This window comes from Sminthopsis crassicaudata, chromosome 3 (genome assembly GCF_048593235.1).
Source record: "Sminthopsis crassicaudata isolate SCR6 chromosome 3, ASM4859323v1, whole genome shotgun sequence".
Taxonomy (NCBI): Eukaryota; Metazoa; Chordata; class Mammalia; order Dasyuromorphia; family Dasyuridae; genus Sminthopsis; species Sminthopsis crassicaudata.
Window position 1 is genome coordinate 319,102,176 of NC_133619.1, and position 25,053 is coordinate 319,127,228.

At 35.2% G+C, this 25,053-nt stretch overlaps 1 protein-coding gene across 1 annotated transcript in view; it reads right to left on the reverse strand.

The window, feature by feature from the left end:
- CFAP44 (cilia and flagella associated protein 44) overlaps window positions 1–25,053 on the reverse strand; it is a 136,356-nt gene that overhangs the window by 16,973 nt on the left and 94,330 nt on the right. Inside the window, 9 exon segments of the mRNA XM_074301195.1 lie at window positions 710–826; window positions 2,775–2,861; window positions 2,864–2,907; window positions 3,489–3,599; window positions 6,700–6,895; window positions 9,942–10,145; window positions 13,782–14,279; window positions 17,687–17,864; window positions 20,987–21,161. Of these exon segments, the coding sequence (XP_074157296.1) occupies window positions 710–826; window positions 2,775–2,861; window positions 2,864–2,907; window positions 3,489–3,599; window positions 6,700–6,895; window positions 9,942–10,145; window positions 13,782–14,279; window positions 17,687–17,864; window positions 20,987–21,161 (1,610 nt within the window).

The window sequence follows — 25,053 nt, forward strand, 5'->3', positions numbered from 1 at the left end:
CAAGGATACTTTGACCACCTCCACTTCCCACTTTACCTCACTACCTTTTACTTACATATGCTCACTTGGTCTTATGCCCTATCTTCCTCATGTTGTTAGAACTTCTTGTCAGGAATGGAATGTAGTATTTTTCATCTTTGCATCTCTTTGTTCAGTATAGTATCACGTATATTTCTTAGAGAGTCAAGACTTTTATAACGGTGAGGATTCCAAATGTGGAAACTTCCTCTAATACAGACTGAAAACTTTTATGAAACTTCTATTTTAAGGAAATTTCTTGGGACTACTGTGACTTTAGGTGATCAACCACAGTCATACCACCTGCATGCCAGACAAAGGATCTGACCTCAAGTTCTTTCGGACTCACATGCTGACCCTCTTTCCCACTTATGATATGCTGCTCTCCCCAAAGTAGGCACTTGATAAACACGTATAGAATCAAACTGAATTTGATCCTAACAAACTTGGAATTCTCAGAAATGTAGGGATGTGTTCCCTTTAGTGTCCTCTGACTCTCTTTCTGAAATAGCTTGAGTTTATTGTGCTCAGAGTACAGATGCAAGCCCAAACTTTTCATAGAAGAAAAAAGTATTAAGGACAATCAGAGTCAATAATTGGGTGGATTTCCTCCCTCCCTTCCTCCCTTCCTCCCATCCTCCCTTCCTCCCTTCTCCCTCCCTTCCTTCCTTGTAACTGGGTAGCCCATTACCTGGTGTAACTTTAGAGGTATCACCACAAGCAGTTCATTCAGTCTCTGCTGCTTCTCCCGCTGATAAGCCTCAAGCGCATCTTCTGCTGTTACCAGATTGGCTGCCACTACTTTTACCTGTGGAAAGTCACCATGCCTGAAATAAATCATGAGTGAAAGCTAACAACTCCTATTATTTATACATTGTTTAAACCTTTATTTTATATGCATTAACTGATTCTCCCAACAACTCTGTGGCTTGGTTGACATTATCTTTACTCATAGATGAGGAAACAGAGTAAAAGACATAAAGTGGCTTGTTAAATAGCTATTAAGCATCTAAGGCAAAATTTCAACTCAGGTCTTCCTGATTCCAAGGACAATTCTATCAACTAGCTGCCTCTGAGAGAAGTCATCCTGCATTTCATAAACAGGCCATCAAAGAGGACTGATAAGAATATGTCAACTTTACTGGTGTTCTTCTGTTTGGAGGTTACCATTTGATAGTCTGAAAAAAAGTTCTGATGTATACTTCTTTATTCTTATCCATATGCCCCAGAGATCTATGAACATCCTGCAGTTCTTAGAAGCATCAATCAGGGATTAGGGAAGTTCTAAAGGTCCTCTGGACTTTCTTGGTGGGCCTAGAGTCAGGAAGACCTGAGTTCAAATGTGGTCTTAAGACACTTATCATTGGTGTTACTCTGGACAAGTCACTTAACTTATGCTTGCCTCAGTTTCCTCTAATGTAAAATGGAGATAATAATACCACCTACCCTCCAGGGTTGTTGATTCTTAATAAATGTATAGTCTCTCTCTCCCTGCCCCCCCCCACATGAGTAACATCAAGGTGAAAAAAATCTCTGTGGGACACTTACTGCATTGTTTAATTTGGGTCAATAACACTCAATTAATTTGTAACTTAGAAGGAAATGACCAACAGAAAATATGATTCTATCAGGGAAGAACAAAACTTGGAATTCAAAAGATGAATTAAAATGCACATTCTTCATCTTTTGCAAGACATGCAGTTTTCAAATAATATCCCCTTTGGAAACGGAGATGCAACTTCTTCTAAAAAGAAACCTGAATATGAATAAAGTTGAAATGGGGTCGTTTCAGAACTAATCAAAGGGAAATGAGGAGGGAGAGAACAAAGTTAGTTAACCATCATACTAGTCTTCTGTAGAGAAAAGAAAGAAGAAAGAAAGAAAGAAAGAAAGAAGAGAAAGAAAGAAAGAAGAGAAAGAAGAAAGAAAGAAAGAAAGAAAGAAAGAAAGAAAGAAAGAAAGAAAGAAAGAAAGAGAAGAGAAAGAAGAAAGAAGAAGAAAGAAAGAAGAAAGAAAGAAAGAAAGAAGAAAGAAAGGAAAAAGAAAGAAAGAAAGAAAAAAGAAAAGAAAGAAAAGAAAGAAGAAAGAAGAAAGAAAGAAAGAAAGAAGAAAGAAAGAAGAAAGAAAGAAAGAAAGAAAGAAAGACAGAAGAAGGAAGAAGAAGAAAGAAGAAGAAGGAGGGAAGGAAGAAGGAAGGAAGGAAGGAAGGAAGGAAGGAGGAAGAAGAAGGAAGAAAGAAAGAAAGAAAGAAAGAAAGAAAGAAAGAAAGAAAGAAAGAAAGAAAGAAAGAAAGAAGAAAGAAAGAAGAAGAAAGAAAGAAAGAAAGAAGAAAGAAAGAAAGAAGAAGAAAGAAAGAAGAAGAAAGAAAGAAAGAAAGAAAGAAAGAAAGAAAGAAAGAAAAGAAAGAAAGAAAGAAAGAAAACAGGAAGGGAGGAGGAAGAAAAGGAGGAAGGAAGGAAGGAAGGAAGAAAGAAAGGAAGGAAGGAAGGAAGGAAGAAGAAAGGAAGGAAGAAGGAAGGAAGGGAAGGAAGGAAGGAAGGAAGGAAGGAAGGAAGGAAAAGAAAAGAAAAGAAAAGTAGGAAGAAAGAAAGTCCACCCAATTACCTGACTCTGATTGTCCTTAAAACTTTTTTTTTCCTATGAAATAAGTAATATCTAAAACCTAAAATTTGTAGGGATAAAGGCTACCATGGCAATAAGGTAAGAGCTACTCTATAATCAGAAGGGAGGTTGGAGAAGTTGAGAAGACACGGTACTTTTTTGCCCATTGCTTCATATTCTTTTCTGAGATTTTCAAGTGTTTTCTTCTCATCAGTTAAGGCCTCTTCAATATCTAGCCTTTTTTTTCTCGAAGCTGAAGAGTCATTTCATAAAGGGCTGGGTCACAATCTGAGACACAAAGGTACATAAGATGGCTTATTTGATATAGAATTCAAAAGTTCTAGGAATCTAGCCCTTTTTGAAATTTGAAATTCCATTTAATGACCTGCCGCTCATTCTACTACAGTCACTCCTAGCATAGACAATAATAACAGTTGTATTACCCCTCATCCACGTGAAAATACAGATAACCTTTATTTTCTGAGGACTATTTATTAGAAACTTATATAAAATGTCCCAAGAATATTAGTTAAGTTTAAGGTTTAATCTCTTAAAAGTATACTAAACTTTTGGGACATCCTAGATGAAACATATGAAAATTTTGAAAATATTGCTTTGCAATGAATAATAATAACTTTAGACTGACTGAGACTTTTCTGGGAGTGATTCAGCTGACATTCCCTAGCTTTCTGCCTGCTTGGGAGGTCATTACAGGAAAGCTTTCCATCACTTATCAGCTGGGACACATAGATCTATTAGCTATTATCTTAAAAATAACTGTTGAATTATATGGTCAGACTACAATTGCTTTATTTAATTAGTACGATGCAACCATATTACAATATGGGAATTAATATGGTATAACTTACTTGCTAAACCTATGTTTTCATCAAAAGCTTCATCTTCTGATTCTGATTCCTCCTCACTACTTTCAAAGCTGGACTCCTCATCACTGTCTTCTGCACTACTCTCTTCTTCTTCTGAAATAGAAATATATTTTTATTAAAAGCAAGTTTAAAACAGACATGTTAGGAACAACTACAAAGGAGAGTTTAAAAGCCTAGTCTATTCCTTGAATTTAAGAAAATAAATTTTAAAAACCAATACAAAGTATTTTCATTCATTTATCCCTATTTTGTCCCCTAAATTAAATGAAAGTAAAATTAATAGACTGATTCATTATTCTTGTTTATGTAAGATTAGGATTAATTAGTCAAATCAAATCACTTCACCCCAGTTAAAATGTGTCAAGATGTGTCATGATATTTTATTAATAACAATAACAAAACCTAGTATTTTGTAGTTCTTTAGAGTTTGTAAAATCCCTTACAAATATTTCATTTTACCCTCACAATTATTAAAATGCCCATTTTGCAAAAAAGGAAACTGAAATAGACAAAGATTATATGATTTGGTTCAGGTCACACAGTCAGCAAGTGCTTATGATATGAACTGAGGTATGATAAGAACTGAGTTCTTCCTAAGTGTATGTCCAGTGCTTTGTCTACTGAATCACCTAACACACATTTGGATTATTCACTAGGATTATTCACTTGCCTATTCACTAGGCTGTAAACAAGGCCTGGAAACTTCTATAGGTGTGACAGGAAATATATTCAGATAGGCTGAAAGTCTTGGGCATGCCCTTTGTGTCTCCTATATAAACCAATGGTAGTATCAAAGATTTCCTAAAAGAGATGAGCCATAAGCATTCATTGGCTAGTTCTCTATTTTATTTGTAAGAATAATATTATCAGCCTCTTCAGGCACCATTCTATTCTAAGCATAAATGCCAGAATACTCTCTAGAAACACCACTTTTAAATTGTCTCTGTCAGGATCAATGACTTGTGCCTATCTTATGAAATCTGAACTATTCATTTCAGCAGAATTCATAGCTTCAGTTCCAAGCATTTTTGACAATATTTAAATAAATAAAGTTGCTCCAAAAGTAACCATTAGCAGGCAATCAAGAACTATGACATAATAATAGTTATTATTATTACATATGTCACAATAAAAATAAATTAATTTTATTAACTATCTATAGTGAATGTGTGTCAAACAATAGATTGACAAACTTTTACAGTCATTATTTCACTTGTTCCTCAAAACAGCCTTTTGAGGTAAGTGTTCTGATTATATCGGTTTTATCCATGAGAATTCTGAGGCTCAAGAAAAGGTTAGTTGACTTGCTCAGTCTCACATAACTAATAGGTTTCCAAAGCAGTTTGAATAGAGTATTCCTGATTCCAAACCCAGCATTCTAACCAAATGGCTTCATGCTACTTCAGATGCTTCATCAGAGTCATAGTAAGTAATCAAAATTAAGGAGGGATAAGGATGAGGGGCAGTGTCAATTCAGGATAACAACAATAAAAGATGGTCAAAATGCAGGTCAAGATAAAAATCCCAAGGCTTAGTAACAGGAATCAGATGCAGAATAAAACAAAATTGAATTGCTTGATAGGAGTGTCTGATTACGTCCTTCCTTTTGATAAAAAAGTTCATGATTTATTATTGATTGTATTCAAGTAACTTGGACCTGAGAAATCAGGTGGGGTGTGCTTCAGTATTATAATGGGAAGCAGCTTTTGGTAGATAGAGTAGTGGTCTTGGAAATCAGGAGGTTATAAGTTCAAATCCCATCTCAGTTGCTTACTAGCTGTAGTACTGCAAAAGTCACCCCCTCACAGCCTCAGCTTCTTATTTATAATGTGGGGATAAAAACAGCACCTATCTTTTAGGACTATTGTGAAAATGTCTGAATTCCTTTCCTCTCTTACAATATAATTCATATCATTGTTAAATTGTATATTAATATTTCATAGTCATATTTATATATTTATATAATATTTATATTTTTTCTATATATACATTTTCTATAGATGACTCTGTGAAGTATTTGTGTTTTACAAGGGAGAAGATAAGGACTGGATAAGTAAAGTAACAGTCAAGATCTCTCATATAGGGAATGATCAATCTGGGGTTCTTTTATCTCCAGATCTAATATATTTTCCACTCTGCTAATCTGCATAAGCGTGTGTGATAAAAAAAAAAGGAACATCTTCTGTTAATTTTATGCTTTTGTTACTTTCTAATATAAGATAGCTACTACCCTAATTCAGTGTTGGTGGAGTTATGAATAAGACCAATCATTCTGGAAAAAATTTGGGGGTGGGGATGGGAGGGTTGGGAGGGGAATGTCTGAGGTGTCCTTATAGCCAGAGATCCTAGTCTTAGGCATGTACCATAAGGATATCAAAGATGGAAAGGTTCTCCCACATATCGAAATAATCATAGCAGCAAAAAAACTGGAAATGCAATTGCTCAACAATGGAAGAATGGCTAAAGAAAAATCATAGTGCATAAAATTAATGGGATATTATAGTGTTGTTGTTCAGTCGTTTGACTCTTTGTGACCCCATTTGGGACTTTTTTGGCAAAGATACTGGAGTGGTTTGCCATTTCCTATAATTCATTTACAGATGAGGAAACTGAGGCAGATTGGATTAAGTGACTTGTCCTGGGTCATATAACTAGTAAGTCTAAGGCCAGATTTGAGCTTGCGTCTTCCTGACTCCAAGCGTAGTACTCTATCTACTCTATCACCTTTATTGCAAGGGTAAGAAATGAACATGAAATAATCAGAGAAGCACAGGGCAGGGGGTAGGAATGGGTGACATAAACAGAATCTGAAAAAAAAATAATACATACAATGACAATTATGGTGTAAAGGTAACGAAAAAGAAAATGCTGAGTTATTAAAATATCACCAAGGAAGAATGTAGAAAATGTACATCTTCCCTCTCCCTTTTTTTTGCGGAGTTGGGAGATTGACAATGAACGTGGAATGTTAACTATATTGTAGGCCAAGCCATTGTGTTGATTGGTTTTACTGAACTATTTGTCCTTTTCTTTTTTATTCTTTGTAAGAAGGAATGGTTCACTGCATAGGAGAGTGGGAAGATATAAATTCAGAAGTCACTATGATATAAAATTCAAAAATATCAACAGAAATAAGAATATTTTTAAAGGGAAGATGTTGGACTATAAGAGTCTATAAAGGATTGATACAAACCCTCCTCTCCTTCCACTTCTTTTTTCTTTACACGCTTAATATTCTTCTTCAACACTTTCAAGAGGAAATTTGCAAATTTGTTATTTTCTCCAAGAGTTGCCTGGAAATTGGCATAAATTGCCTTTTCTTGATCCTGAAGTCTGTTAATTTCATTCTTTCTGTTTTCCATCTCTGCAAGGTTTTCATTTATTTTCCACTAAACAACAACAGAAACAAAGCAAAACAAAGCAAAACAAAACAAAACAAAAAAGAACCAAAATAAAATTTTACTCTGTCAAGGCCAAATACTGGTGCTTGTTACTTGGGACACATGTATTACAAATTTCAGTGGGAATTTTATAGTCATCTATTCATTTATCTATTTATTTGTTCATTTCTTTATCTATTTATCTATAGTTATCATGACTTTACCCATCGTGGTTTCAATAGATCCTGTTTGACACAAGAAATTAAATGGAAATTTTGGGGCAGTTTTGTGAAAGCTGCAGATGACATGTGAAGACCAGAGATGACATAAGAAAGATTTAGAAACTCAGAAATGCATAAAATACATGTATAGTATTGTATAATATATTTTATTACTCTAAGTACCCCATAAAGAAAAAGAAAAATTCAGACATCTCTAATTCAAAGGGAGGGCCAAAAAAATATACTTGGATTTTCCAGATCAAAGGGATGTCATACCCCTAACTCCCTCAGTGTGAGAGGGATATTTGTTATTTATTAGTTGCTTAGTATTTTGGTTTCAATCCAGATCTATGATCTCATCAGCACTGGAAAACTCCTAGCATAGGAACTCCTCCCAATTAAAAGCTGCAGCTGACCATCTTAAGAGTTTCCAAGGACACCAAGCTATTAGGTATTTTGCTTTGAGTCCCACAGCTAATATATATCATGAGCAGAACTTGCACTGAGGTCTTCTTAACTCAGAACTCTAGGCCACTATGCTATGCAACCTCTCAGGGAGAAAAAGACTCCCTTACATATTTAAAGAAGTTTATGCTTCTTTTATGTGATTGTTTCCCACCAAAATGCCACATATTAGTTTTAAAATAGGTCTAGAGTGTTGATTATTAACAAGTGTGAAAAATAAAGCCAGAGGCTTATTTTTCTATGTAATTCATAACCAGTTCTGAAAGCAAATTTAAAAGGTCTTACAAGTGTTCACAAGTGCAAAAGCAGTATTGTTGAAATACAGCTATAGCTAGCTCTTCAAAGGAACTATGTGGAAGAGCACAGCACAAATTTGGATCAAGTTATGTTACATTTGTTTAAAAAATAAATATCTCCTTTTCTTTAAATATTTTATTCTGAATTTAAACACTAAGTAATAATAATAATAATAATAGTTTTCATATCAGGACACAAAAAGAAGACTTTATATTAAAGAGTAAATCTTCATCTTGTACTGTCTACTTTTAAAATATGTGTGTGTATTAGAATTCCACATTACTTTCAAAATTGTTCTGCTTGTCTGGGCTTCCTTCTGAACTTCCTTCTCTTCCTTTCAGTAAATTTTTAAAAATATTTTAATGTTTCTTCCCTTATCTTCATTAGATTGAAAGAGCTTTGAGAGCTAAGACTATTTTTTGTCTTTGTATAGTCAGTGCTTTGCACAATAATTCAACCATAGTAAGTTGGGTACTTGTTGATTGACTTTTTGTGAATTTAATTACTGCTAACCTCTCCTTTCTTTACAGTTATTTTCCCCCTAAAAATTAATAATGGAAGAAAGGGGGAAAGGCACTTGTAATAAGTATAGCCACTTGTAATAAGTATAGCCAATCAAAATGAGTCCACATAGGAGTGATATCCCAAAAAAGTATGTCTCTTTCAGCACCATGTGTCCTTCACCTCTCTGTCAAGAGATGGGTAATATATCTCTTCCTCACAGGTCCTTTGGAGGAACATTGCAGTAATCACAACTTTTAAATCTTTCAGTTTGGTTGTTGTTGTTTATTACAATGCTATTTATTATCTTTGAATAAATTGTTCTCCTTGTTCTGGTCACTTCTGCTGTTGTTCATACTACCCAGAATTTTCTGGAATTCCCTTTCTTCATCTTACAGAGTAATAATATCTCACTACAAATACTACGTTGGTTCAGCCATTTCTCAATAGATGAACATCTCCTTTTTTTTTCCTTTTAATCTTCTCTTAAGAATCAGGTTGTTTGTTTTGCTCATGACTATCCCTTACCTGGTATTATCCTCTCCCCTGCTTTCTTCCTCTCCCTATCCACGTTTGTATTTCTGTTGGTTTGTTATATTTATACAATTAACTTTTTGTGACTTGCATCTTCAACCTTCATTTGTCCATTTCAACAAAGATCAGTTCAACAGATATCTATTCCCCATACCTCTTCCAAGAAACACACCACTTTACACTGGATGCGTCCCGTGCTAGGGATGTTTACTTTGAAAAAATTAGAGTGTTCAAAGCAGGCCCGAGTCGCCTGGATACCCCAGCTAGGAATAACGGAATAGGACCCCAGTTCTATTTTGTTGGTTTTTGGAACTGGGGCCATGATTAAGAGGGAAGGCCAGGGGCATTCGTATTGTGCAGCTAGAGGTGAAATTCTTGGACTGGCTCAAGATGGACCAGAGCGAAAGCATTTGCCAAGAATGTTTTCATTAATCAAGAACGAAAGTCGGAGGTTCGAAGACAATCAGATACCGTCGTAGTTCCGACCATAAACGATGCCGACTAGCTGGCACAACCACATGGCTGTGCTTTTTTAAAATGCTGGAGAGCTAAAAAATGAATCAGGGGGAATTATATTAAAAATCCCCCAGAGATGCAGGAAATTTGTATTGGAATATGAAAAATATTTTGACTACTTGTTTCACTTTCTTATTATTCATATGGTTTCATATATTAATTAAATGGTTTTATTAATAGATTTATGTGTTTCTGATATATCAAGAATTAGAGTTGGAGTATTGGATAGGAGTTTGACCTGTTATTTGAATAGTTATCTCTCCAAAATAATCAAAGTATAATAATTAAGGAGAATGATACATAAAGATGGGAAGGAGAAAAGAAGATGGGAAGGAAAAAAACGGAGTAGATAGAGAAGGGAAAGAAGGAAAGGGGAAGTCAAGAGAAATAAAGGGGAAAACAAGAAAATAAAAATATTTGGATTATCCATTCCTAGTTGATCAGGGGTTTTAACACAGTACTATCAAACTAAATTCCTTAAAGTATACATATTTTCATAAAGTATAAAAAAGCATACATACTTTCATGTCCTGTTGTTCTCTGTCCAATGAATTGACACGTTCTTGAAGTATGTTCTCTTGTTTTTCAAAGTTCTTGAGGAGAAGCATTTCTTGAAATAATGTTATATGGTGCAGGTCGGCTAACTTCATCTGAATATCTAATTTAAGTTTCTGGTGCCTCAGAAGACGAAATTCTGCATCAAATGTAATAATAAGTTCTCTGATCTAAAATTGAGAAAAGATGAAAAAATAGTGGAAAAAGAAAAGTTAAATAGGAAAGACAAGTTTTTTCCCCCTAAAAACTGATGAATTGAATGAAATGTAAATTAATGTCTCTTTTTAAAACTAAAGCTTTTATTGTTTTCTCATTATGCTAAACATTCTAGCAAAACAATTGCATTAATTCATGTTTCTAAAAAAAAGATTCACTCTAACCTAAGTGAATTTATACTAGGGAAAATGATGGGTAAACATCAGGAAAATGTTGACAAAATTAATCAAATGAAGAATAATCAATGAACAGTACATGATTATACCAAAAATGCAGAGAAGACTTTTTAAAAAATAAGTACCCAATTCATTTATACTACAAATCCTGAAAACATAGGATTATAGGATTTAGGATGAGAAGGGACTTTAGCCATCCTTGAATTTAACCACATCATTTTACAGATGACCAAAGAAGTAAAAACTTATCTATTGTTATTCATGGAGTAAGTGAAAGAGTTCAGCTTCAGCTTCAAACTGGTTCTCTGGCTCCAGATTCTGCACACTATCCATTGTACCATGCACATTAAGGCTATTTTTAATGTGATAAATTGACATGGATAAATACTAGAAGTCTTTCAAGGAAATGCATGGATAAAGTAAAGATGCTCTCTTTCCCATTGATAATTTAACAGAGTTCTAAAAATTCTAGAAATAGCCACAAAATGAGAGTTTGAAATTAAAGGCACAAACATCAACAAAGAGAAAATGATATTCTCTTTAATTATAAATAACCTAAAGTTTTACTTAGGAAACTATGATACAATAGTACCCAAAAAGTAGCATGCTTTTTGATCAAGTAAATGGACAAAATCATGAGCATTTTTCCATGAAGCAAAAACAAAAACCAAAAGGAAGTGATAAACAAAATCTCTTTCAAACTTACAAGACATATGTAAAAAAGGAAAAATGGAAAAGAGATAACAGAACTGACATCAATACCAACTACTGTAATTTTACAAAGAAGTTTAATTAATGTGAACTAATTGTTACAATAAGAATATCAAAAGAGCCCAGAAAGTGTTTAACCAGAAAACATCTGGTTTACTTATCAAATGGAATGAGATTATTTGCAAAAGCAACCATGGATTAGAATATATTAATATAATATATATTATTTGTGAATTATACACACATATCCTATGGACTCAAAGATCAAGAGGTGAGAGACTGGACACTTATAAAGCATGTTATAGATGGACCCTATCCCCTGCTATTTTGGGATGAAGATACAGAATAGCTATATGGCATGAGTTCAGCCAAGTCCCCAGGGACCTAATCCAACTTGTTTTTAATTTGTTTATTTTCAACCACCTGGATCTTAGAACTATGACATATAGGGCCTTTGGAAATCAAGTGACAGTGAGGAACTATATTTTCTCCATGTTCAGTCATTTTTCCCATTATATGGTAGAAAAATTTCCAACTCTTTTTTCTTTTATCCAGAGCTATCTTTGCTCTTATTCCAGAGTCAACATCTGCTAGATATCCTCTCCCCATCCTATCTTTTCATGCTCTTCTCCTTATTTCTTTCAGTACTACCCCTCCACTATCCATATCATTTTCTGCCCTCCTATTCCATTAAGGCCTTATTAACAAATATTAAAAGCTTATTACATTATATTATACATAATAGTTGTATATATTATATATAATATAGTATATTATTATATATCTTATTATATATTATAGCTTCTTAAAGATATTATTAACAAATGCCTAGATTTCTTTATTTCCTACTCTTTCTATCTTCTCATGCTTCAGGAAACTTGTCATCTTTTATCTACCTGCCTAGTACTTAAGTGGTTGAAGTACTTGATAAGGAGGAGTAACTCTAGAGGAGAGGAAACATTTTGGAAAGGAAGAAACATAATACTAGACCCTTATTGTCACTTCTAGTTCCTCTGTCACTATCATTCAACAAATTCTCTTCCTTTAAGATTCATGAGAACCTTACAAATGGCATCTTTTTATCTCCCCATCACCTTAAACTTTTCTTCTTTCATGAACTTAAAAAACTTGCTATGAAATGCAAATAAAACAACTCTCACATGTATAAAATTGACTAATATGAAAAAAGGAAAATGATAAATGTTGGAGAGAATATGGGAAAAATTAGGATGCTAATAAACCATTGGTGAAATTGTAAACTGTTCCAACATTTCTGGAGAGCAATTTGGAATTTACTCCAAATGGCAACCAAATTGTGCATATGTCTACTAAGTTTATAAACTAAAGAGATCATAAAACTGGGAAAGAACTTAAATGCTAAAAAATATTTTAGCAGTTTTTTTGTGGCAAAAAATTTGGAAATTGAAGAGATATCAAATGGGAAATGGCTAAGCAAGCTGTGATATATGAATGTGAAAGAATACTGTTGTGCAATAAGAAATGATGAGCAGACAGATTTCGGGGGGGGGGAGCCTAGAAAGAAATATATGAACTTACATGCTACAAAGTGAAATGAATAGAACCAGAACATAGTACATATTAACATTGTGTGGTGATCAAATATGAATGACTTAGTTCTTTTTCACAATACAATGATACAAGACAGTTATTAAGGTTTCATGATAGAAAATACTATCCATGTGCATAGGAAAAACTGATGGACTCTGAATGTAGATTGAAACATAGTATTTTCACTTGATTTTTTGCATGATTTTTCCTTTTGGTCTGTTTCTCCTTCCACAACATGGTTAATATGTTTTACATGACTACACATGTATAACCTATATCAAATTGTTTACTCTTTTAGGAAGAGGAGAGGGGAGAAAGAAAAATTTAGAACTCAAAATTTTGTAAAAATGAATGGTAAAAATTGTAACATATATGCATATAAAATAGTATTAAAAGCTTTCTCTGACCACAGTCTCCTATCCCGTTTTTCCTTTAATCCTTATAAACTGGTTCTTTATGAAAACTTAAAACTCCACTTATCCATGCTTTCCTAACTTCTCTCTTGATTAATATTCTTCTGACCTTCCTTCATGTGAATCTAGAATTTTGTAGAATTTATATGGGATAAAGTAAGAACAGATTTTGGAAGACCTCTCATTGAAAGTCAAGCAGAGGAAAGACTTAAGTAGATTGGCAATAATAAGTCATTATAGAATTCAGTATCAACTCAACTCAACTCACAATATCAATAGATGTTTCTCAAGGAGAGAAAATACTTCAGAACACATTTCAAATATTGCCATTACCCTAGACAGCACCAACCAAATAATCAACTCATGAACAGAGCTTGAAAGGAAACCTAATGTTGGTCAAGTTCCTTGGAGAGATGTGATTACTTTTGAATCCTGGTTGCCTGAAAAGTGGTCCAAAGCGTCCCTGCTACTGGCTCTGACCCCATTTTCTTCTCTTGCTTTCTTTTTAGCTAGTTGACAAACAACTGTAGGGTGGTAAATCCTTTCCGTGTTCCTAAAGAAATTCTGGGGCCCAGGTTACCTAGCTAAGAAAGCACATTTCAGAGAGCTAAAAAGGGGAGAGTAGGGAAGGGTATTAAAGTAATTTAAGTATTTTTGTTTTTTTTAACTCTAGCTCTAGTTAGGGAAGAATTCTACTGAGATAACTGTCCTTTTCCCTTACCCTGTCGATCACATGTTGCTGCATATATATATTCCTGATTTCTTCCCTCTTCATGATCTCCAGTTCCACATCAGTTGGCTCTGTCTTTGGAAACTCCACCGGCTTTTGAACTTCTGGTAAAATCAGTAGAGGAAATTTTCCTATCTTAGATTCTTGTTTTGCTAACTCCGGCTCCCTGAGAGTAGATTTAGTTATTCCCCCAGCAAAGCCCACAACAACTTCTGGCTCTTCTTCTTTTGGCTCTACCTCCACAGGTTTCTCCTCCTGCTGTAGCTTAAACTCCAATAAAATTTCTTCATCATACTGGTATTTTCTTTCTGGCACTTCCTCAGGCTGTAATTGGGGTACCTCAGGGATAGGAAGATGTTTATCTTCAGGCAAGATGGAGTGAATGGTTTTCAACTCTTGTACCAGGCACTGGATCTCTTCAATAACAGCAATTTTCTGATCTCGAAGAGATATGATGCACTTGTTCATATTAAACTTCCTTTCATGAGTCTGGAACGAGAATAAAAGTAAACCCAGTAACAGAAATTGTCACACAGTAGAGTATTGCCTATCTATGGTAAGGTCAATCATTACTGTCTTGTAACATAATTAGCCTAAGTCATGTTAATTATTTCAGTAAACAGACTTATTCCCTACTAATCTTACTTTTTTTCCTCCCTTGTAGATTTACTTAAGATGTCATAATCATAATCATAGCTACCCTTTATATAGTGTTTTAAGGTTGGTGAAGCATATCTTATTTGATCATTAGAGAGACCCTTAAGAGTCAGATGTTATGTATTGGACTACCTGACATTTAGGGGAGGGGGTGGGGGAGGAGGGAATAATTTAGAACAGAAGGCTTTGCAAAGGTCAATGTTGAAAAATTACCCATGCATATGCTTTGTAAATAAAAAGCTTTAATAAAAAGGTAGATGTTATTATTTCCATTTTACAGACCAGGAAAATGAGGCATGCAAGGGTTAGTTCCTTACCCAGGGCCACAGAGCTAGTCTAAGGATGTATTTTACTTCCCTCATCAATCAAGGAATTTCTTCCTAATGATACTGTAATGTAGTGGATTCAGATGGGTCCCTGTTTGTTCTCCCACAGCCTTGCTTACTGATTGCCTCTTTATTATAGTTCTTAGTCCAAGAGGTGTGTGTGTGTGTGTGTGTGTGTGTGTGTGTGTGTGTGTGTGTGTGTGTGCATCCTCTGGTGGCTATGCAGTTTTATGAGAATATAAAAGTCTTATCTCTCTCCTTCTTTACTGCAGTCTCTAATGAAAAGGTAACCTTTTCAACAAAATCAACTCCTCTTGTGTTTATCATCCATCCTATACCCTCCCATACTCTCCAGAAGATTGCCCAGAATCATAGCCCTTCCCCACCTCTATCTTCAGTGTCTCCCTATCTAAAGCTCCCATTTATCTCTCATCATCAAACTTGACTTTTAACAGCCTCTCAAATTATGGTTCTACATTTTTTCCTTTCACAGACAAACTATTAGGAAAAAGTGCTACTTCTATTTCTTTTATTTCCATCTCAAACATTTGCAATATGACTTCTGACCTCATTTCTCAAGTGGAAAGTAGTCTCCCTGAGTCATCAATGATCCTCTTAATTACCAATTTATTTTTAATTCTCACATTCCTGGACCTCTCTCCTCTGTGACTTTTCATCTTTCTCTCTCTCTGTCTCTCTCTTTCAAGTACAATTCATTGTTTTTCTCATGAACCCCCTCCTTCTGTCCAAACTTCTTTAGTGTTAAAAACACTACCATCCTTCTATTTTAAAACTTCAGGGTTATTCTTCATACTTCACTTTCTTCCCACTCCCCAGTTCTAATTAATTGCCAAGACATGTCAATTTTGTCTTCAGATCTCTTCTTGCACTTGTATCCACCTTACTCACACAGTTATCACTTTCATTTAAATCCTCATTGCCTCTTACACTAGACTACATTAGTCTCATAATTCATCTTCCTGCTTCAAATCTATCTTTTCTCCAATTTATCCTTCAAACAACATATAAACTTCTTAAAGGATAAGTATAACCAGTCACCTTCCTGTTAACATTTTAATATACTTTTATATTTCTATGAAGAAAAGAAGGGCCCTAAGTAGAAGAAAAGGAAAATTGGGTTTTAATCTTGACTGCCATAGACCACCCTGATTATCTCAGACAAATCACTTAGACCATGGCTTCTTAAACATTTTCCACTAAAAACCCCTTTTTGCCTGAGAAATTTTTGTGACTTCAGCTATACAGGTATATAAAATTGGTGTACAAATCAAATATTTGCTAATAATAAATCATGAAGAAATTTGTTTTAAAACAATTCTTTGGTATACACATAATTATACTTTATATCTTTTATGCTGTCAAATTTTTCACAATCCCCCATATTCAATTATGTGACCCCATACGGGATCACAATTCACAGTTTAAGAAGTTTTGACTTAGGTTACTGGGGAGGCTAAGTCTAAAGTGAAAGTGTCCAAAATTGGAGCAATAGAATGAACCTAAAGGGGTAAGTGATCATTCAAATAGCTTCATCCCATCATCTCCAAGATAGTCAACTGAGACTTTTATCTGCAATATTATAACCACACCTATCCTCATTTCATAATGCTCCCCTAATCAGCTTCCAAAACTATGCAAACCTCACCCCTACACCCCTACCTCAGCTATACTGGAGGGTAGCTTTTAATTTAAAAATAATTTGACAGGAAGGGAAATGGTAATCAACAAACAGTAAATACATTGGATCTTATATTCTCTTATACCTTTGTATAATATACAATATATACCTTATATTATATATACAATATACTTTCTATTCTCTATACCTTTGATTGTGGCTTACTGTAAAAATCATTTGCGGAAAAAAAAAACCCTGTTTCCTTCTATTTTCATTGAGGTAAATCTTAATACAAGTAGGAACCATTGTGCTATGGTAGATAGAGTACTTGGCTTGGAATCAGGAGGTCTTGAATTCAAATATGATCTCACTAACTGTCAAGTTATTTAACTTATACTTGCCTCATTTTCTTATCTGTAAAATGAGCTAGAGAAGGAAACAGTAAACCATTCTAAGAAAACCCCAAGTGGGCTCATAAAAAGTTAGACATGACTAATAATTAAACAACAAAACAACAACTATTTTAATAAAGATTCTCTAGAGATGGTAAAGTTTGCATATGGGTAAGTAGTTGCTGACATACATTTAATTACCTTTAAGGGAAGGGGGCAGAAATAATACTACCCATGATTTTTTTTCAATGATTTGGTATTTTATGTCACAGTGGAAAGAATACTGTATTTAAATGTATATACATTTTATGATTTTATTATTTTAAATAAATTAATTAAATAAGCATAAATAACTTAAAATTTCACTACAACTTTTGGGACATCCTGTATTTGAAGTCAAATTCCATTGGTATTCCTTTGTTCCTAGTTGACTTACTCTCTCTGGCTTCTGAGGCCCCTACCAGCTCTAGGTCTATAATCTTTTCAAATATTTTATTACCTCTATTACAGATTTCTCCCAAATGTACTAGGTTCAGCCGGGCTTTCTGACTATATCTTCTTATATCCAAGGCCAAGAAGGAATATTGAGTAGAATGAAGTCTATTCTTTAGCTATGTGATCCTGGGTAAATCTGTCACTTTGCCATTTCTGAGCTTCAGATTACTTATGTGTAAAATGAGGAGAATGATACTTACTGGGGAGAATGATACTTACATTTTCTATTTCATAGGGGTTGTCAGGAAAATGCTCTGTGAAACTTAAAATTAAAAGGAGTTACTACTCCTATGTTCCCTTTAATACTTAGTGACATAGCTAAATGAAATAAACTTAAAACCAAAGATTCCTTCCTCAAAACACTCAATTTTTTTTAAAAATCTGTACCATTGCTTCTAGAATCCCAATTTCCTCCTCTTTCTTGGCAGCATTTATGCGCATTTGTTCAGGAATCTTGTAGTCTGGGGCAGTCTTGAGGTTGAAGTCACCCATATTATTCTGGGCCTCTTTAATGGCCAGTACATCTTTGGGATCTTCATAGTCATCCTCAGGTTTACTTTTGTATCTATTAGAGAGGAAAAATAGATTAAACAACAACAATAAACTAGATGTGGTCCAGTACAAAAGCACTGGATTTGGAATAAGAAAAACTAGGCTTAACCCCTGACACCTTCCCACTGAGATTACCTCCCATTGACATTTGTGTATATCTATAGATCAACTAACGTATCTATCTACTTGTGTCATAGCACATGGTTTACATGATATTTCCTTCATTAGAATGTAAGCTCCTTGAAGGCAGGAACTATTTGTATCATGGAAAGCATTTAATGAAATTAAATTAAATTAATAAATTAAATTAAAAAGGCATTGTGTCAATGCATTACAAATATTATGGTTGCTATTAGGATGCCTACTTTACAGTTTAGAAAACTGAGGCAGGCAGAGGTGAAATGGCACATAGTAAACACTTTATAAATGTTTATTGATTTACTGTTATTTGTATATGTTATTATCAAACATATAAATCCCTCTTTTATTTAATTTCACGTAGACAAAAGGCATAAGAATTGAATTAAAAACTCAATAAAAACTCAGGTCTGGATCATGTAATTATTGCTGCTGTCTACATGGTCCAAATAATTTCTTTTATTAGCAAGTGATAAGGTCCTGAATGGTGTGTTGGACAGAGAGAAAACTAAAGAATTGATCCCTGAGGCAGGCAAGGAGAAGGCACTGATAGGGATCAGTTTAGCTCCATGGTCCCAGGCTTTGGGGAGGTCCCCAGACTGATCCACGTTCTGTCAAACCCCTGAGACAGCCCCTCTTTAGGGGTCTCAAGCAGTCTCCTGTTGCCACTCCCTGTCAGAAATCCAGTTGTGGGCCTGAGGTTAAATTTTCCCTATAAGTCTACTATGAGCCATCCCACGGCTGCTGCCTTCCTTTGGATCAGTCTGCCATGGCACTCTGCCCTGTGTGTCTTTCCCCTTCCCTTCCCCCATGCTAGGTGCTATCTCCCCTAACTCTACTATGCTCCCCAGTCCCACTTCTCCTCTTACAGTTAACTCTTTTGGGGTGCTAAGTCCCCTTCACCCTGCCAGCTAAGGGCAAGCTCCAACCTCACAGGGTGCTCCTTTTCCACTGGATAATTGTGAGTTCCACTGAGGAGCTTGTCTTTCACATGTTCTCCCACTCTATTTCATATTTGCCTTTCCAGATGTCTACTGCATCTCTTCATTTCCCCTAAATGCCACCTTTTGCCAATTAGAATGGCCATTGAGAATTCACATGACCACACACCCCAACATTTGGTCCCTACTATCCTATGGTGTCTATACCCACATCATTTTGATACTGAATCTACACACATCACAGATACTGTGATAGGTTTTGTGTGTGTGTTTAAATCATCTAAAACAATCTGAATCATGGTGGGACTTCAACCAACTTTGAAGGAAGTGATGGTACCTCTGTTCGCCCTTCTTAAGCCACTTCTAGAGCACTGTTTCCAGTTTTAAGCATCATGTTTTAGGGAGTAAACTGATCCACTGGATCACATCCAGACAAACACAATCAAGATGGTGAAAAAGACTTTTAAGACCATGCCATGGAAATTGGCTGAAAGGACTGGGGATCTTTAGTATGGAGGGGAAAATAAAACTTGTAGTGTCCATTATCGCTATCTATTTGTGGTCATTGTTATTATTTGTCCTTGGTCCTCAAAGAGGATCATGGTATCAGGGAGCGCATACCATGACATGCAAGGGAATTGGATTTAAGTGAGAGAGAACTGGGCAAAGTCACCTGCCTCATTTTCCCCTCCACAGCTTTACGGATCTAGTGGTCAGATATAGACCAGTTTGACCACAGATAGCACAGGATGAAATGGGAGACCTTGGCCATGGTGATGAGGTCCTGAATGGTGTGCTGGACTGAGAGAAAGTAAAGAATTGACCCAAGTAGAGGGAATAAATGAATCTGCCAAGGTAAGACCTCTGAGTTTCTGGTCAAAGCAGAGATGATTTCTATTTATATTCAATCTGAGTCAATCAGAATCCAAACAATGACCAAATGGGGCTTGGCCTGGGACTGAAGAGTCATTCAATTTACTCTGCTTGAGAAATTGGTGGCAATTGCAAAAAGACTAATTTCAGGTTCATGCAAGAGAAAAAACAGACTAACAATAAAGCCTAACAAATAGAACTTTCCCAAAGTTCAAAGAGCTGACTCAGGATATAAAGTCTTCCAGCAGAGATCAGATGACTAATTCAACAAGTATTTATTAAGTGTCTACAATGTCCAGCTCCTATACTGTCCCACAATGTTCCATTGTGTGGAATATCTCGCCACCTGCTCTATGGCTGTATCCTTTCCCCTATCTGTACTTTTAAAGAATAGAGCTCAAGAGACATGCCTGGGGGAGTTAAATTTGCCTCAGGGTTCATCTCTCTATATGATAAGTGAGTGATTGGCAAGAAAAACACTAGGCAAAGCTGTTTCTGAGTGAATACCATATTAATAAAAGCTTTCTCCGGTGCTATGGCTGTCTTTGGAAACTGGGGTTGGTGGTTATAACATATTAATAATAGTGTGAACAGGAGCTCTGTAATGCTTATACCAATCAATTAGATATGTTAGAGCTTCCTTTTTTCACAGAGGTATCAAGAAAATGGAATAGCACAATTAGTCAATCAAAAAGACTTCTAATAGCCAAGCCATACCAACACTCCTTTGACTTTCTTTGTTCAAAAATTATATAAATATCTCTTACAAATAGTATTTGAACATGCTATAACAACAAACACTGCTCAAGCTTGCAAGCTTTTTCTTCTTAGGTAATAAATACATTTATAATCTGTGTAAACTGTGACTCTTCATTCTACATCTCCCTTTCTGGATCTGGGGTTTCTTATATTTAATAGTTCACAGAGTTGTTGGGGGGTTTTGTCTTTTTTTAACAATAGAAAGTAGGGGGACAGCTAGGTGGTGCAGTAGATAAAGCACCAATCCTAAAGTCAAGAGGACCTGAGTCAAATATGATCTCAGAGAGAGACATTTAACTAGCTGTGTGGCCCTTGGAAGTCACTTATCCGCAATTACCTTGTCCTCTCCTTCCCCCAAAAAAGTAAGGAATTTTTTTTGCAACATCCTTTTATGGAATGATAGAGTTTCTTAAATAAGACTCACAGTTCCTCCCATTCTCTTCTCCGCTGTAAAATCTTATTTTGGGCTTTTTCAGCTTTCATCATAATTTTTTTCATTTTAGCAATTTGGTTTTCCACCATGAGATCACCTAGGGTCCGGGATCGCCTTTTCTTTTCCTTTTCTGCAAAAATCTCCTCTGGTCCAGTAGTGATTGTCACTGTTCAAAACATTTAAAAAATCCTTTCAATGAAGAACAAAATGAAGCTATGAAGCATTTTAATTGCAAATGTTCCAATTCCAACACATTCATTAGTTGTTCAGTCATTTCAGTTCTGTCTAACTCTTCATGATCCTATTTTGGGGTTTTCTTGGAAAAGATACTGGGGGGATTTGCCATTTCCTTCTCCAGCTCATTTTACAAATGAGGAAGCTGAGACAAAGATGGTGAAGTGATTTGCCCAGGTCTCACAGTTAATAAATGTCTGAGATCAGATTGAATTCAGATTTTACTGACTCCAAGCCCACATCTATATACTCTACCTCTTGGCTGCCCAATCTATTCATTAAAATTCTGGAGGATATTTTAAGATAGGTATTTTATACCCCACAATTCCAATTAATATAATTAGTAAGGTGCTCTATTCCCTAGTACTTTTATCAATTAAGACAACTTCTCTATAGAATTGTAGACCCAATAAATCAAAGTAGAAAACTAGGGGCCAACCAGGTCTTAATCTGGAAGGAGGGAAGTGCTTCAAGCCATCTCATAAAATCAAAAAGGTGATATATAGGAAATATTTTAAGGTTGTTTAGAAGAATTAGACTCTTCTGTCTTTTTTATATATCTATATCCAATCTATAGCAACATCATTATCTATATCACAGTTGGGTGGTGCAAGGGAGAGAGTTCCATACTTGAAGGCAGATTTATCTTCCTGAGTTCAAATCTGGCCTCAGGACCTCACTGGTAGTGTGACCTTGTTTGCCTTAGTTCCTCATTTGTAAAATGATCTGGAGAAGGAAATGGGAACCCACTCCAGTATCTTTGCCAGGAAAACCTCAAATGGGAGTCGCGAAGACTCAGATGCAACTGAAGCTATATATATATATATATATATATATGTATATATATGTATATATATGTATATATATAATATATGTATTTGTATTATATATATCATATATGTATTTGTATTATATAGATATACATATGCACACATGTACCTGTATACCTGTATATGTATACACAAACACACATATATAAATATATACATATACATATCTCAAAGAAAGGATTTCAACAGGAGTTGGTCAAGTTTGGGGTATACTTTCAGAAAGCAGATCTTTAAATCTGTAACCAGAGGGCAATAAGGAGTGAGGGGAAGAAAGGATTGTCTTACACCTACCGTGAGACTTTCCATTGCCTTCTATGTGATATTCATCATCACTTCTTCAGAGACTCTTAAGCTTCATGTTTCTCAATTATACAACTTCAGCAGAATATTAGTATTAAAAAGATAGACCTTTGTTTTGGGGAAAAGCTCAAAGGTTGTTTATGGAATTCTATAGTATCTTAAAAGTAATACAGTCTCCTCTCCTTCTCCTGTTCAACTCTGGGTTCTCTCCTTCAGCTCCTTTTCCTGCTCCATTTCAAAATCCCTCTGAACTGTCTGTCCCAGATATGTAGACTGATAAACAAATCCTATAGGTTGTCTATTCAACTGCAAATCATAATCTCAACAGTAGATGTTCTTTATTCACTTGGTTATTTCCTGTGTTCATGGTGGATGCAGATGCTCATGCATCTTTCAGGAGACTTTTGATGTCTTGACCTTTTAATAAACACAATACCATAATGCAATATACAAATAGGTATGCCTGGAGATCCATACTATTCACAAGTTCAATTTGGACTCTGTGCTGAACTGGTTCCATCCCAATGGTGAACATCTTTGATAAGGATACAGTCTTATGCTTTGATTAATGTTCATGACCAGGAGGTTGATGGACAGAGTTGTTTATTATATCTTTTGATTAATTTTGATTTATTCTAATATATAATTGAAGAATGTTGGAAGTAAGCTTTTGAAGTGTCTCACTGGTCTACAGCAGGGCTTCTTAAACTTTTTCTTCTTGCAATCACATTTCACTTTTACATGACCCCAGGTATATAGATATATAAAATAGGTATATAAATCAAATATTTATTGATAATAAATCACAATTCTATGATTCTCATATTTATTTATGAGATCCCATGTGGGGTCACAAGTCACAGTTAAGAAGTTCAGGTCTGTAGAATCAAATATCTTTTCATAAAAAAATAAACAATAAGCATAGCACAATCTTGTAATCTGTAAATCTTTCAGTCAATTATGAAATGATAATATGGTCCATTACCGAATTGTTTGTGAAAGTATTCTTCTTCCCTACTAACACTATTACTGAGGAGGACTTCACATGTATATGACTAGCACAAAGACTCTGCATAACTGGGAAGGTAGAATATGGAGGTCTGTAGGTGATGATGTTCTCCTAGGTGCCTTTTTATTATATTAGTCAGGTTTGAGACTCTTTTCCTTGTATTTTTCTTCCTTCATATATGTTGTGTATCAAGTTCTCAACACCTTATTCTGTTGCCAACTCTGTGGCCTCTAGCATGAACCTCCTTTATCATTAAATCTAGTTGCTTTCCTCATATTTGTTATCCCTTATGTGTGCATCATGTGTGATGTAAAATTCCAAATATTTAGGCTCTACTCTCCTTGATAGTAAAATTAGTTTGGTATGATAATCAGATATCTTCCATTTTTTCCTTTGTGGCTCTACTCCCAAAGGGGAACTCTCTCCTTTTTTTTGGAGGAGAGTAATACCCTACTCATTGATGGAGTAGGATATTAATCTCTTCTGTTTGTTGTCACCTTTCCATTTTCATCCGTAAGCCAAATATCACCACAGAATTCTGCTGCTCTCAGAGAATCTGTGGAAATAGGAAAGTGGATGGAAATTCTCCCTTCTGAGGGTTTAGATGAAAGGCAACATGATAAATGGATAGGACACTGATGTTGGAGGTGGGAAGGTTCAAATCTCACCTCAAATATTTATTAACTGTGCGATACTGGATAAGTCATTTCATAGTTAATGACAGGTCACTGTTTTATTGACTGTTGGCTAAGGAGGCTGATTATAATTAGTCTTAGTAAAGTGATAGGCACTAGTCACTTGTTTTCAGGGAAACTGGTCACAAAGGATTGCCTGATCAGCAGCTGGTAATGTTATTTGAACATTTTTGTCATTCCCTGTTTCCAAATCACTTAGTACCCATTGAGTGAATTTTCATAGGAAGCAGGTGATTGGGAAGAAAAGGAAAGAGAAGTTCTTGTAATTGTGTCCCAGATAGTTTTATCCTCACTGTTTAAAGCCCTGGAAGCAGGTGGAATATTAAAATTAAGGATAATTTTCTGAAAGCACAGATCTGACCAATAAATTCCAGGGGCTCCCTATTATCCAAGATACAATATAAAAATCTATTTTTATTGTTTTATTTTAAATTTTGTCCTACTCTTTGTGATCCCATTTGGGGTTTTCTTGCTAGAGATACTACAGTGGTTTTCCATTTCCTTCTCCAGCTCATTTTACAGATGAGGAAACTGAGGTTAACAGGGTTAAGTGACTTGCCAGGATTACATAGCTAGTAAATTTCTGAGGCCAGATTTGAACTCAGGAAGTTGAGTCTTCCTGACTCTAAGTGTGGCATTCTATCCACTATACCATCTATCTGCTCTCTTTTTGGTATTTAAAGACCTTCAAAAATTATTTATTTCCAGGCTTCTTACATTGTACTCCTGTCCACATAATCTATAATTTAGCAACACTGGCCCTCTGTTATTCCTCATAAATTTCAATGTTCTTTCATCCTCCCATCACCATGCCTGAAATGCTTTCTCTCTTCCTTTCCTCTTCCCCTCCTACTTTCCCTGACTTCCTTCAACACAGCTGCAGAAAGCCTTTCCCAGGATCCTTCCTTCTCATTCCCCCCAACAATTGCCTTCCCTCTAAAATTACCATCCAATTATACTGAATATCTCATATGTGTAGTTATTTACATA